The 15,843-nt window shown below is 43.2% G+C and overlaps 1 protein-coding gene and 1 long non-coding RNA gene across 2 annotated transcripts in view; one reads left to right on the plus strand and one right to left on the minus strand.

The window, feature by feature from the left end:
• Positions 1–614, minus strand: part of SEMA3A (semaphorin 3A) — a 170,756-nt gene extending 170,142 nt beyond the window's left edge. Inside the window, exon 1 of the mRNA XM_075428134.1 lies at positions 374–614. Coding sequence (XP_075284249.1) covers positions 374–485 — 112 coding nt within the window. The 5' untranslated portion in view covers positions 486–614. The remainder of the gene's footprint in view (positions 1–373) is intronic.
• LOC142362164 (uncharacterized) lies at positions 1–12,443 on the plus strand. The gene is made up of 5 exons (XR_012764728.1): positions 1–288; positions 382–584; positions 7,988–8,068; positions 8,200–8,470; positions 9,210–12,443. It is a non-coding gene; the product is annotated as an uncharacterized LOC142362164 (long non-coding RNA).
• The last annotated feature ends 3,400 nt before the right edge of the window (positions 12,444–15,843 follow it).

The raw sequence follows: 15,843 nt of genomic DNA on the forward strand, positions 1-15,843 counted from the left end.
TGCCCCGCACGCCCGGCACGGGGGGACCAGCTGGGTGGCCGGGCACGTCTCGGCCTCTGGAAGAGTAAAGTCCGGCGGAACAGCGCAGGACTGAAGAGCACTCTGCCACGGCTCGGCGCGATCCCCAGCCCTCGTCTGCAAACGCAACTAACTCTTCTTTGTCTGTGTTTAAACTGCTGGTACCACCGCGGCGCGGAGCGGCTTTATAGGTTTTTTTTCTTATTTTTTTCAGAAATTTCTCCTAATGCCAATTTCCCCCTTGGAAGATGAGGAAAACCAGGGAGGAAGGTGAGGAAGCGGGAGGGGGGAGTGACGGGGCAAGGAGGAGAGGCTTTTGAGGCAAACCAAGAATAAGGGAGAACAACAGACTTACCTTTATAGGATAATTTGAGCCTCGGCACGTTGTTCTTCACATGCTGGCAGTCCGCTCTTCCCGCTAGCAGTACTCCCAAGGAAAGCAAGGCAATCCCCCTGAGCCAGCCCATGCTGCAGCAGCCGCCGCCGGGTCCCAGCCAGCCGGAGCCGCGGCGCTCCCCGTCCTGCCGGGCGCCGCCGGGGAACTTCAGGCGACCTGGGGAGCGGAGGTAACAGGTGATGGGGGTGGGCTCCGCGCCCCGCCGCGCCCCGCCGCCGCCGCCAGCCGGCCCCGGCCCCCCCGCCTCGCCGCCGCCGGGGACAACTTCAAGCCCCTCTCACGCACACGCCGCGGGCCGGAAAAGGAGGCAGCCCCCGGGCGCGAGTGGCGTGCGGGCGGGGGGACGGCATGATGCGGGCGGCGGCGGCGGGCGGGCGGCGGCGCGGGCCGGGGCCGGGGCCGGGCCGGGGCGGGGGCGGGCCGGGGCTGGCCGGAGACCCGCGCCCCGCGCGGCGGGCGGGTCCCGGGCGGCGGGGGCGGGCGCGGCGGCGGCCCCGCGCTGCCCGCGCACATGGAGGCGCCGGGGACGCAGGTTCTCCCCGCGCTCCCGGGAGCGGCTGACAATGGGCGCGCAGGAACGCTCGACATCCCCCCCCCACCCCCCCTGCTGTCACACCACACATGCCGGGGGTGGGGGGGGCAAGAAAATAAATAAATAAATATATAAAAGGAATGAAAGAAACCCATCGCGGCGGAGATTCGAGGAGCGAGCAGAAACCGCCTAGCCTGGGAAAGGCACGGAGCTATACATTTCATCAGCTATTTTATGTCATTGTCCGGGTCGTCGGGTTTGGCTTGTTGTTTTTTCTCTTTAATTTCATTTTACGGCCCTAATTAAAAGATGCACGTCCCCCTTTAAAAACCACGACGGCACAGCACAACCCGCAGTGTTGCCACCCACATGAATAACATCTCCTGCCCATAACGTGATCCTCTTCGGGGTGCTCCCAGTTAAACACGAGTAACGAAGTCTTCCGCGCAACTTTACCACTGCAGCTTTTAAAGCCTTGTTAGGGAAGGTTGCTCCAACCCTCCCGCCCTCCCCACCTCCCGCACTACTCCAGTTCAGCAACAGAAATTCCTAGTAAAGCCCACTTCAGCAATCAGTTCAAGACATGTACAGGTCTAGAGGGGCTTATAAATTGCACTGGAGTGTTCTCTGAAGTGTTCTCGTAAGTCAAAAACGTTCCAAACCTCCAATTTCTAGGACTGCGTGATTATTACAACCTTACATTTTTATGCAATGAAACTAGATAATTGTTTTTGTTTGTTTGTTTAAACAAAAGGACACACAAAATCTCCAGAGCTGTAAATACAAACATATAAGCAAACTTGAGCCCTCGCCCCCCACACATCTGACCAATCCCCTTCTAGTGAGTGATGGTTTATTAAATTTTCCGGACTGTGCGGAACGTCAATTTAATGTGCATTTTTAGAGTGTAATGTCTTACACATATATGTACCCTGTGTTACATTCCTAAAGCATTATTGACAGGAACTCTGGCAATCAACCCTTACAAAACACTGGCATCATCAAAGAAGTGCGATGATCCCTCTTTACTTTGTTCTATACTTTTCTAGAAAAAGGAGTCTGTGAGTGCTCTAAGGTGACAGACTCTGGTGTTTCAGTGACATCTCTTCCTTCCTTTTACCATTGTTTGCTGTGGGCTAAAACCCAGTTACCTAGTCCCTCTGACAAAGACCACAGCACACTCCGAATTTTACAGAACACAGCATCTCTTGTTTGTGTTCAGACCCAGCTACCAAACCAGCACCTAGGAAATAGCCTTAACTTTGAAACTGAAGTTCACAGTTGAAAACGCGGGTGTCAGTATGGTTCTAATTAAAAAGTAAAGCCTCATGCACAACAAGACTTGGTGCTGTGGTAAAGCAAGGGCTAAAATTCTGTCATTGCTTCTTTCATTGCTTAATATTCACACACCAGTGGAAAAGAAGGGGCTTTTGCCCTCTCCTCTTTGACAAACTCTTCTGCTTCTTGAGCTTAATTCATTAATCCCATGTCATTGTATGTGCCGGATTCAGCAATTCTATTGATCAGCAGCATTGTTAAGAAAATAAAATCCAAAAATAATGTTGCTTTTGGTCATTCCCACACTTGTTATCCTGAGCGTTTTCTTGCTCCAGGCAGTGGATTAGAGCTCCAAAATGACAAGAGACGCCTGTCTGTTTTCCACGGATTACTTGTTACAGATATTCACTCTGCAAAGGAATTCATGTCACTTTGAGATTATTTGGAGAAAAGGCCTAATGAATTATCCTTTTGTACTCAGCAAACAATTAGAAACAAAACACAAAAGATGCACCATATTCAGGACTTTATAAAGCACATCATTTTACAATGATGTTGTTACACTCAGTTTACTTCTAGTTGCGTAAAGAAGGCACAACTACTTTTCTTTTTTCTTATAAGGAAAAGGGAGTATGAAGCTAAAATTCTGGCTTTCTCATGTAGAATGAATGTGTAACACTCCAGACTATTTTACAGCAAACAAGTATAAAAACATGGTCCCCATCAATATAGATTTTGCCCAGAAAACATACGGATTAGGCACAATGAGTACTAACTTCTTCAAGATTGCATCTGAGAGATAAAATAGAGCATCTTTTTAGGAGAGATGAGAGATAATTTTTGCGTCCCTCATGAGAGACCACTCACGTTTTGCCTTGCTCTGTGAGATACGCCAGTCCAAAGACACAGAGAAGGGTAAAAACCGATGCTGTGGGTTGTCCCCCTGCTATTTAGCTCTAAGTAGTGCTAATCAGCTAGTCAGGATAGCATATGCTGCACCCCCTTATAAGGAGAGGGGCAATGGCAGCACTTCAGTGGTGCTTGAAGAGGCTTTGTATCTCTAAGACACCCATTGCCATATGTTGCTTCTGCCAAGGCGAAACTGGGCTCTGCCTGGCAGGAAGGATTTGGCCAACGCTCCTGCGGCAAGTGCCAGAAATGTCAACTCTGGGAATTTAGGGTGGGCAACAACTCACTTTCAAATGACAACCTATTCACCTTTTTTCCTTTGGTCTTTTGAAAGAGATCTAGCTGCTGAGTTTAGAGAGAGGGAAAAAGTAAAATCCAAACTTTCCTCAGTTCTTCAAATACTACCCTTCTTTTCAGAAGAAAAGAAGATCACAGTTATTTGCTTAATTAATTATTCCATTATTGCTCAGCAAGTTCAAAAGGAATAACAGTTCTTCTGCATCTCCTCCCATATTTGTTGCAGATTTTATTTTTATTTTCTGTAATGGCATTTATGACATTCTATACCGTGTTTTTACATCTCAAGAGCCAGACAAGCACTTGTGGACTCTGTTTTACGTTTCTGGTTTCATGCTGTGTGACATTATGATTTGGAGTTCATTATACCACCTTTCAATACGTGCAGCAACTTCACATTAATAGATCCTACAGAAAGTTATACTTGGATGTGTCTGGACTTTCACTGTTGACCATTCATGTAGAACTACTTTCAGTCACTTAGAAGTTGGCATTGTTTGGTGCTTCTCATTTCTCAGAAACAGTATTACTCGACTCATGATTACTTCAAATCTTCTTACTGCTGCTGTGATTTTTATACTTAGCAGCTGTTGAAAGCTTAGCTGCTCTAAGAAAGCTGCTCTAAGCGTGCTTTAAAAACGTACTTACGTACAGAATGGTTTCCTGTGTTTTAGATGGGTCATTACTTGTTTATATTGATGCGATCAGGTCCTTCTCAGAAATACGCAGGAATTACCAGAATCTGTTTTTGACATGCAGTACTAATCCAGTAATTTTTGAGGGAAAGATTTCTTGGGCTGAGTGTGCAATTTCTGGTTAAAATCAGAGAAAAAATCCCACCCCTCAGTCTATATCTGACTGCTAAAACTCTCTTTAGAGAGCACACTCCTGTAGGAAATGTGAAATGTTAACTCGGATACACTCCCTGCTATTTTCTGCCTTAGCAGGTGAGTTGCTTGATAAGCAGAATATTTACAATTCTGCAAAGGGTCCCTTTTAAATTGCTCCAGTTGTATGCATAATGATACTCGCTTTAGAATAGCCAAATCATTATTAGCCCAAAAGGAGGCTCATTCTAGAGCCCAATTATAAGTGCGTTTGTCATGTAGCGTGTGAGAGACCCAGGATGCAGTTTCACAACATGGTGTCAAACACTTCAGGAGCGAAATCCCATTTAAGAAGATCCAGACATCCGTTACCACAGGTTACTTTTATGTCGCGGACTGCCAATCTCTCATGTGGGACGCTACAGACATTTTGTGGGGAAGTACTACAAACATGACAAAGAAGCCTGTTTAAAAAAAAAAATCCTTGTGGGATTATGAAAAGGGTTGTTTTTCATGCAGATGCAGCGCTTGCATCACCTAATGGCATAGAAAGAATTGTGAACTGGCATTGGGGAAAACCAGCAATGCAGAGGAACTTTGGGTGTTGGCCTTACTGCTGAAAGCAACGTGTCATGAAGCTCTACCTCTACATTCAAGTCCTTTTCCTGTATCAGACATGAATCTAAACCTGGAATGTATTTGACACAGAGCTTAACACTGACACAGTTGTTCTTTCTTTCCTATGGAAAAGAAAAAAAAAAAGAAAGAAACCTGTAAAACGCCTATACGGTGAAGAAAAATGCTGCTGATATCCAGACCTGCAGAACTGGGTATCGGCTGTTATTTTTACAGTGTTGATGATTATCACATTAGCTCAAGAGGTTATAAATAGCTGCTTCCACCTGGATTTTAAAGGATTTAAAATTCTATGGAGTGGCACTTTTTAAGTTCTGAAGAAATCATACAGCAGAGTTACTTGAAAATACATCAGCAAAAAGGGAGTTGAAGGTGCAGAGTTTAACATTTTATCAAGCTGAAGTTGCCAAAATCACAGACTTGCATCTAGACCTGGAAATATTCTTCCTGTTGGAAGTCTAGACATGTCTTTCCCCAGCGCTCCCTTGGGCTATGTTGCATTTGGTAGCCTTATTCAGATCTCCTGGATCTACCTAAAGCCGTAACATTTCTTATTGTTGCATGTGATCGGGTTGCTAACCATGCCAGTTATTATCTGCCTTCTCTCAACAACACTGCATCTTACCATCTTGTCACAATCAACTTATCCTTCATTTCTCAGGACTAATGAGACTGTACTGTATGTGATACTTGTAGTTTTGGCAGCATAATGGGATCTGTATCAGTATGATGTGTTTTATTCACAATGCTTTCAGGTCTTTTAAACACCTCATCAAATTCTTCAAAAATATTCTTTGCATCCTGTTTTCTAGGCAGGTTATATGCCTGTCTGAACAGCAACATTTTGAGATTGCTCTTCAAACCCAAACAAACATTTTGTATTCCCTTGGCCTGTGCTGCCTGATGTTCATCTCATACACAAACGTGTGGCAACTGTGACACCCAGAGCAATGGTAAGAAACCCACCGTAATAGCTCAGTGCCAGGCATGTGGCATTAATAAGAGTTAGGAAAAGCTTATTCTCACCAACCTCTATTATGGGTCAGTAGCTTCTGTTTCCAATGGATTAACTCCGGGATACTCATCCAAATTGAACAAAACTTCCAAGTCTCTTAACTTTCAAAGCACAGAGACTTCCGTTGCTCTGATTGCTCACGTTTATTGGCTGTTGGGCCCTCATTGCAGAAATACTGGCAAGGACATATGTTTTTTTACAGGGGATAAGGGAAATGCAAAAAAATATTTGATGTTCTAATTCTTCAGAGAAAAGCCAATTTAAGAAAAATCGTTAGAAAAGGGAAAACAAAACAACAGCAGCCATGAAACTTTTGGCTCCTTAAATCCTATTCCAGGCCTGATGTATTGAACTTTGTTGAGGGAAGTCTAATCAAGCTGGAAAGTCTCCTCCCAAATGACCAGCTGCAGAATGACTTGCTCCTCTAATCCAACAGATTTAATGGTTAATGGATCTCTGAAAAGTTAGATAGTAAACCAGCCCTGTCCTTTTCCCCACTGCTGGCTGAAGAGCCTGATTGCAAGGTGTATTACACGCATATGCATTACAGATTTAGCTACTTTGGCACGCAAATCCAATTTTGGCTTTTGCATCCACGTTTTTTCAAAATTAGAACAACTGATGCTACATAAAATATTTTCCTGCACAAAACCCAAGGAACTGCTACAACTTAGAAAAATAAGACATAGATCAACATCAAATACATCAAATATGATTTTGAGGATTTTCTACCTGCCTTTGAAAGTCTGTTTATGTTCTGATTTGCATCTTTAGACCCCTTTATACCTTTCAAGGTCTGATCCTAAGGGATTTGCTCAGGGCCACACACTAAGATGTTAACATGACAAGAAATTGATCCTGCATTTCTCATGTATTATGCCAACAGTTGCATCCTTACCTCTTCATTTTTCACACTATGCAAGTCATTCCTGTTGGCCCTGAAAGTCCCTCCTTATCACTCCATATACAGAAAATCCTCAGTTCTATTGTATCTGGGATCCGTCACAGCCAACCTTTTGGCCCTATGTAATTTTGCTTAGTAACCTTTACTGCCAACTGTCAAAGACTTGAAAGACAACACTATCTTGTGTGTCACCCATTCATCACAGGCTTTTAAATAGTCCAGGTGAATTACAGCAAACCACAAACCAAAAGCGTACGCAACATCTGCTATGTTCATTGTTCTTTTCTGGACCTTTTTTCTTCTCTGTTTTGTTTTTTTTTCCTCTCCTTGTGCTGAGTGGTTCATTAGTATATGACAAAGATGTAAGACCAACAAAACTGTAACCACTGGCTGTCACCTTCATACATCTGCCCTATTTGACTTTCTACAGTGGAAAACTTTTTAATGAGGATGGGTTTTTTTTCATAGATAAATTACAAGTCTGATTCTGTTGAACAGAGTGTATCGGTACATATCGTCTTTGGAAGATCAAACAATATCACACAAAATGTAGGGGCTAAAGAGTCAGTTTATGGCTTCTGATGCCAAAGCTGATAGCTATTTAATCACCACTCAGATAGGTTGTGGAAACTGGGAATGGTAGGTAAACTGTGATAGCTTAGGAAAACTCAGTTGAACTTTCAATAGTTTGACCTCTGTGAATGCTTTTAGAGTCAGCAATATGTAGAAATGTGTGCTAGAAGCGGGGGGGGGGGGGGGGCGTAGGAATTCAAAGAAAAATAAGCTCTAAGAAAGCACTAGCTCTCTCTTTGCCTCTCTGAATCCCCAGTGGCTAGGGATTTCAGCAGGGGCGGGGAATGTTATCCTCCTCCTCTGGACTGAATTTGTAACCATTTCAGAAAACCTTTCCACTATATTATTTTCCTATTTGTTTCTCTGACATCAGAGTTCATGATACTTTGGGCAGGTAAATATAGACACAGGAAAGAAAGCTTCCTTCTGCCTCCTGAAGTGTTGAAACCCAAAACAAATTTAGGATGGAGCTGGACCAGTCAGTCACATAAATCTTGTCTGTAGAAATTCAAATGCAGGTTGAACACATGCACGCACATATACCATTAGGGTAATTCTCTAAGAAAATAACTGAAAACCCAACTTATTTTCTGTTTCTCAGGCATTCTAGAAATACTTCAAATACTTTGCTATTTTGGCATTTGGACGTGCATACAGAAAGCATTGCTGCAAAGAGTATCAGGTAATAAAACCCTCCTCCCTGACTATATAAAGAGTTTTTTCAATCAGCACTTGGACTTGGTGAAAGTGCAGTCAAACCTAAGTCTGAACAGTTGTAGTCCATCTTCCCCCTTCTCTCTTCTCTCCAAGCAGGGTATGAAGCTGCAGTTTCAGTGCTCAGAGCTCCCTGGAGCAGCTTACATGGTGACTGAGGACTAGTGGCAGTGGTAAAGGTGGTAAAAGTGGTAAAGGAAACGTATGGCCAGATGTGGGGAGGAGCGCCGCACCACAGCAGCCCGACATTGTTGGAGATCATACGATAATGGAGATCTGCTTACACTGTGTAATACCTTTCTGATCTCTCAGAGCCTGCCCTGTTCCCTCTACCAGAGGAGAAGGAAAGACAAAGATGCTGGTACTGCTGGTAAATATTTCCCATGACAATAGAAATTCTTAATTTTGGACCAGAATTAGCTACTTAGCAACACCTTAGTGACTTGTGATCAGACTAGGAAGGAAAAAATTTGTTTAATAATAAGCCAGGTATTCTTTACATGCAAAATAATGTAATCACAGCACATTCTATGTTATAAAAAAGCAGTCAAGGAAAAGACTGGACTCACACACGCACACTGTCTATTTATATACATAGAGACAATATGTGTTGTGTATGGATAGTATAACATAAAATCAGCATAATTAGCTATCTTCATTTTCCCTGGCATTTCACAATATCTCACAGATGGATCCCTTAGGTTTTCTTTTTGTTGTTGTTGTTTTTTCTTTCTGTTTAAAGCTTATTTGCATCATGTACTGGTTTTATGAATCTCTCAGCCAAATTCCAGAGTATTTCTTAAAGCTTTACATAACAATCTTATAAACTATAAATATATGTCTACGAAGGTTGCTTCTCTTCTTTCTATTTTTTTTTTTCATAATTACCTCTATCTTCAAGTGAAACAGAACAAGAATATGTTCGTAAAGACAAAAATTCCATTGTTTATACTGATTGGTACAGACTAGGCAGCGAGGGGGAAAAAACAAGGCATCTGTTGAATACAAATGAAGACAGCAGGTTGGTGTGTGAGTGCTTAGGTTCTGAAGCTACTTGTCATTTGCTTTTAGCAGCTAAAACCTCTCTTCTCCTTCCCCCCCCGCCACAGAACAAAGTTATGGGAAATACGGTGACTTCAGGAGGGTGACTTCGCATGAAATTGCAAAAGCTGAGGCACACAAGCCAGTCTTTACCCATTCGAAGCAGTGTTCCACTTCGTACCTAAGTTTACCAATGACAATTTTGTTCTAAACAGTCGCTTTTAGCTGCTGTTAAAGAGCCTTGAAACTCCTTGCATGATATTGCTAACGACATGGAACAGTATGTTGAAGCCTAGAATGAGTGTCCTTAAAGGGTTTATTATGATGGCAGAACCAACTGTTAGGAGAGCTCCCTTGTGCCCAAAAGGTCTGTACTGTGCTTCAGCAAAGAGAGGTTTCACAATAAATTGTGAAAATTGGAAGGAGAAGAAGAGGAAGAAGCCAGCATCCCAGACTTCAAACAAATCTTGCTCTCCATTTTTCTTCCGAAGTGTTGAACGAAACATGATGTCATATGATGTGTGGTAATTCCCCCATCTCTGTTTTGAAGGGAGTAAATGGGATCTATTTCAGAGAAAATGTGTTAAAGCCAAATTTTACTCTCAGTTACCCTGATGTCAATTCCAAGCAACAACAATTCAAATGAAATTCCTCTGGATTCACGCTGATGTAACAGAGAACAGAATGTGGTGCTTGAAAAAGCAGCTGTCACCTTATGGAAAACTTTATGAAATATCTTATTTGGAAACAAGCTTTCTTCTGTGCAGTGTATTTCCCTGTACTTGTTTTTGCTCATTCTTTCTTTCTGAAGACAGTGCTTTAAAACAGATCACTGTTATTTCTTAAGAATTTATCTGCTTCTCCACTTATTCCCCACCTGACATTGTAATCCTCTGTTTGTGACATATTAATCATTTTTACAATGACCAACTGTGGTACTACAAGCTGGGCTTAAAATCTGATCCGAAAAATGCATTTTACTCTGATATCTTACATGACATCATATCAACTTTCAGCTCAAGAGATAATAATTTCAACCAAATGACATCAATTAAGTTTTCATACAAGGGAGTGGTGCACTGGATATAACTCCCTAGAGATAATTCCCCCAGGAGTTTACGGTTTTATGATTTGACCTTTAAAAATCTCTCTATCCACTCTCTATCCAATGGTTGGTTATGCAAGTCTAATGATTTTGCCGAAGTAGAAAAACATTACTTATACAATACAGTCCAGTCTCCCACAGGAGTTAAAAGTCACAACGAGAAGAATCTTAAGAAAAGCAAAATCAAATGCAAATACATTTCTCATTAATTGTTCAAAGAACTTCAGATGCCATAATGATTTAGGAGAATAACCTGAAAAGCAACATCCTTCTCAACAAGTGCTGAGTGAATATCCTTCTAAATTTTACAGTCTTATGTTTGAGGACAGTTTTGTACTATATTTTTGCTCTGAAATTGAGTGGTTTCTCTGTTCGTCCTATCATCTTTGACAGCTTTAACCAGAATTATTCATAGGTTTCAAATTCTGCACATGTTTTGCTGGGTCTGTGCCCATATGTGTTGAAATTTTGTTATGAGTTGGACAGCTAGCACAATCCAGAATCAGGGAGAGCCAATTTTTGTTCTTTAGCACACTTTGGACCTTAAGGAAGAAACTCCAGGAAAAACAGGAATCTAGGGGAACAGGTTATCGGATGCTGCGTAGCCTGAAGCTTCTCTTCCTGACAGCTGAAAACACCTGAAAAAAGGCAGACTGTGCCTAAACTTAAGTCGAATAACTAACTCAGCCAGATGCAGGACACAGATTTCTAAAGTCTCAAAGTTTCATGTTTAAGTAGATCATTACACAGAGATTTGAGTTGTAAGTTATTTTTAGCAAACATTAAACTCTGGATTGTTTAAATGACTGGATTTCAACATGTTTCCTTCTTTAATAGATATTTCTAAGGAAATTACTTCCTCAAATTAGATATTTTGTTTTTATAAGATGCTAAACATAGAAATGAACAGGTGGAAGAAATAAACTAATGTTTTGTGAATAATGTTTACTGCAATTGTTATTTTGAAGTCTTTATTTCTCATTAAAGAGCTCTGAAGCTCCCACCCTCCCGCAGGTTTTGTTTTCCTATGTCAAGAGAACTCTGGCTGGTGAAGGAGTTATTTTCCTCTTGGTACCTGGTCCTCCTATGGTAAAAAGTTCCATCTGGAGTGCCCAGCTACAGAACTGTAAAAGCAGATTTCTCTGTGCTGTCATCTCCTGGAAAACCATGTGCACACAAGATGAGTCTCTTACACCATAAGATGGATCTTCGATGACATGAATTAGTATATAGCATGTGTTGCTTTGGAAAACTTTGTTTAATATTGAACACTGGTTGATGATACTCTCCAGTGATATCACATTACAAAACTGATTATAAAAATACCGCAACCACATTATGGATAAAGTTATCCATTCTATTTGCCACACCAATGCCTTACCATGGAAATCCATCCTAGATTTATTGACTGCAAATTATTGTGTATGTGAAATAAATTAGTTGGAGAAAGAAGCATATCTTTATGGCTTTCAGCACATCTCTTGTGAAAACAGCGTAAAAAATGCAAAATCTATTTCATTAATCTCTCCCAAAATTTTGTGTAGGCAACAGCCACTGCCTCAAAAGCCATATGTCTCCACTGCTCACGTTTTCAAGACTCCTGAAACAAAGCTTTAAAAGAACAGTTTGATAGACACTGTTAACTTGTTTGCTTGTTTATATGCTTTTCTTCTTTTTAGCATATTATATAATTCAATCACTGGAAAGGATAAGTTTGAGATGGTTACTGTTGTTCTTGCACGAGATTGATCTGGGCTCCAGCCAAGTGCAAGTCTCATTCTCATTAAGACGGAGACATTCAGATGAAAATTAAGACCCTTTAATGAAATATGCTGCAGAATTAAGTTGCAAGCGGCAGGACACATTACCTTATTTATCTAGATGTGCTCGCATGACTTGCTAGGCCAGCAGTTATGACAAATGTTCTTTGTGCAACCTATTTTCAAGACTGCTTCCATTAAAAGTAACATGATTGAGTACACTGCTTTGCTCATAGTTGAGATATGCTTCAATGTTTATATCTAACCAATTAAACTGTGTTGTTTTCAAGCAATAAAAATGGTTCTATAATTGCCACATGTTCTTCTCTGCCATTTTCAAGTCTGGAGACTAGGAAATAGCTTTCTGTGCAAGTTATTTCATCCTCATGCATTTGACCTTTTATTTCTATCTTGCATTGATTTGTATGACAAAACATTCTAGATCTTTTTGTGTGTGTGTGAGATTGTACATCTTCCTTACCTTTTTTTAACATTTAGAATAAAGATACCTAAAATGACATTATTCCTATTGCAGTTGCTGTTATCATTGCTATTTCAAGCATTTTTTCTTGCTTACACGTTATAATGGTTGTACCTAGCATGTTACAGGCAAAATCACCGAGCAGCTAGGTTAAAACACTAGTTGCACACGATCACGTCATGAACATACTCTTGCTGGCAGTTGAAAAATCTATTACACAGCTCTCTTTGACACATCTGCTCTTGTGCAATATGTACCGTCATCTTCGTAAGTATGTATTAATTCTGAGTGCCTCCATCTGAACCAAATTAAAAGAATTTGAAATAAAGGGGGGCCTGAAAAGTGTCTTTCGTAGAATGTTACATTTGGAGGCAAGTAAAGTTAGTTACTACTTCTGCAAACCTCCTGGAAAGCATTATTCGTGGGTTCAAAATTGGGGAATTAAAGTATTTAAAATTCTGTACTATTGGGTCTCTGTATGCAAGCAGACAAATAAGCGAGAGTCTTCTTTTCAATACTTGAAATTACAGGAAATATTTTTCTTTATGTATTTTTGCTGTCTTCTGTGGAGCATTTTTCTTTGCATTCATGTAAGCTAGAGCACCAAAGACTTATTTAAAGCTAGCATGAGGTAGAAGCAAGACATGGAAGGATTTAGGGCATGGAGTTACCTGCAAGACTAGCATCAGGGGTGTTTGTTCACACTAAGTGGGGTGTAGCAAGCTCCCCTGATCATCAGGCTTTAGTGGTGCTAGTACTACTCGCCTAGAAACAGCTCTGGATGTATGAAGAGTCTAGGGAGCAGAACAGGTAGCTCAGCTCTTGGATAGTTAGTTGTTTTTTTTTTTCTGAAATATGAAACATCTTAATACTACTCAGCAGGCTGCGTAGTTTGAGGCTCAGGATGTCAGGCTGAGCTAGAAGACTGTAATTGGGAGTTGTTATGCCTCATCTGATTGAGTGCACACTCAGCCTATCAATGCATGGTAAAAATGTGTGAGCTCTTACCTCTGTCACTAATGCAAAAAAAGACCTATGGGGTATAGTTCTTGTCTCTCCACTGCACAGTAACTCCATTCACTGCTGAAGCCTTACTCTTCTCAATGCACCACATCATCTCAATGCACCCTGGACCTCAGGAGGGCTGACTTTGCCCTCTTCAAGGAGCTACTGGGAGGAATCCCGTGGGCCAGGGCTCTCGAAGGCAGGGGGGTCCATGAGTGCTGGTCGCTTTTTAAACAACACTTCTTCCATGCACAGGAGCAATGCATCCCCCTGAGAAAGAAATTTAGCAAAGGAGGCAGGAGACCTGCATGGTTAAACAAGGAGCTTCTAGCGGAGATCAGGCAGAAGAGAAAGGTGCATAGAATGTGGAAAGAGGGACAGGCCACTTGGGAAGAGTACAGAAACGTAGTGAGAGCATGCAGGGATGCGACGAGGAAGGCCAAGGCTCACCTGGAATTGAAGCTGGCAAGGGATGTCAAAAACAACAAGAAGGGCTTCTTCAACTACATCAGCAGCAAAAGGAAGGCTAGGGACAACGTGGGGCCGCTGCTGAATGAGGCGGGTGTCCTGGTGACGGAGGATGCGGAGAAGGCAGAGCTAATGAATGCCTTCTTTGCTTCAGTCTTCAGTGCTAAGACTGGCCCTCAGGAATCCCAGGCCCCGGAGGGAAGAGATGAAGCCTACAAAGAGAACGACTTTCTCTTGGTCGAGGAGGACTGTGTGAGGGATCGCTTAAGCAATCTGGATGTCCACAAATCCATGGGCCCCGATGGAATGCACCCACGAGTGCTGAGGGAGCTGGCGGATGTCATTGCTGAGCCACTCTCCATCATCTTTGAGAGGTCCTGGAGGACAGGAGAGGTGCCCGAGGACTGGAGAAAGGCCAATGTCACTCCAATCTTCAAAAAGGGCAAGAAGGAGGACCCAGGGAACTACAGGCCGGTCAGCCTCACCTCCATCCCGGGAAAGGTGATGGAGCAGCTTATCCTGGAGGCCATCATCAAGCAAGTGGAAGAAAAGAAGGTTATCAGGAGTAGTCAGCATGGATTCACCAAGGGGAAATCATGCCTGACCAATCTGATAGCTTTCTACGATGACATGACTGGCTGGGTAGATGAAGGGAGAGCCGTGGATGTTATCTACCTTGACTTCAGCAAGGGTTTCGACACAGTCTCCCACGATATCCTCCTAGGGAAGCTGAGGAAGTGTGGGCTGGATGAGTGGTCGGTGAAGTGGATAGAGAACTGGCTGAATGGCAGAACTCAGAGGGTTGTCATCAGCGGCGCTGAGTCTAGTTGGAGGCTGGTGACAAGTGGTGTCCCTCAGGGCTCAGTACTGGGCCCAGTCTTGTTTAACTTCTTCATCAACAACCTGGATGAAGAGTTAGAATGTACCCTCAGCAAGTTTGCTGACGACACCAAACTGGGAGGTGTGGTAGATACACCGGAAGGCTGTGCTGCCATTCAGCGTGACCTGGATAGGCTGGAAAGCTGGGCAGAGAGGAACCTGATGAGGTTCAACAAGGGCAAGTGCAGGGTCCTGCACCTGGGGAGGAACAACCTCATGCACCAGTACAGGCTTGGGGTGGACCTGCTGGAGAGCAGCTCTGCGGAGAGGGACCTGGGTGTCCTGGTGGACGACAGGTTAACCATGAGCCAGCAGTGTGCCCTGGCTGCCAAGAAAGCCAATGGGATCCTGGGGTGCATCAAGAAGAGTGTGGCCAGCAGGACGAGGGAGGTTCTCCTTCCCCTCTACACTGCCCTGGTGAGGCCTCATCTAGAGTACTGTGTCCAGTTCTGGGCTCCCCAGTTCAAGAAGGATGAAGAGCTACTGGAGAGAGTCCAGCGGAGGGCTACAAGGATGGTGAGGGGACTGGAGCATCTCCACTACGAGGAGAGGTTGAGGGAACTGGGCTTGTTCATCCTGAAGAGGAGAAGGCTGCGAGGGGACCTTATAAATGCCTACAAATATCTGCAGGGTGGGTGTCAGGAGGATGTGGCCAAGCTCTTTGCTCTTTTCAGTGGTGCCCAGTGACAGGACAAGGGGCAATGGGCACAAACTGAGGCAGAGGAAGTTCCGTCTGAACATGAGGAGGAACTTCTTCCCTCTGAGGGTGACGGAGCACTGGAACAGGCTGCCCAGGGAGGTTGTGGAGTCTCCTTCTCTGGAGATATTCAAGACCCGCCTGGACAAGATCCTGTGCAGCCTACTGTAGGTGACCCTGCTTCGGCAGGGGGGTTGGACTAGATGACCCACAGAGGTCCCTTCCAACCCCTACTATTCTGTGATTCTGTGATTCTGTGATCACAGAAACAATTCACCTAGCATTGAGAATTCTAGTTGGAATTTTC

Source organism: Opisthocomus hoazin, chromosome 8 (assembly GCF_030867145.1).
Source record: "Opisthocomus hoazin isolate bOpiHoa1 chromosome 8, bOpiHoa1.hap1, whole genome shotgun sequence".
NCBI lineage: Eukaryota > Metazoa > Chordata > Aves > Opisthocomiformes > Opisthocomidae > Opisthocomus > Opisthocomus hoazin.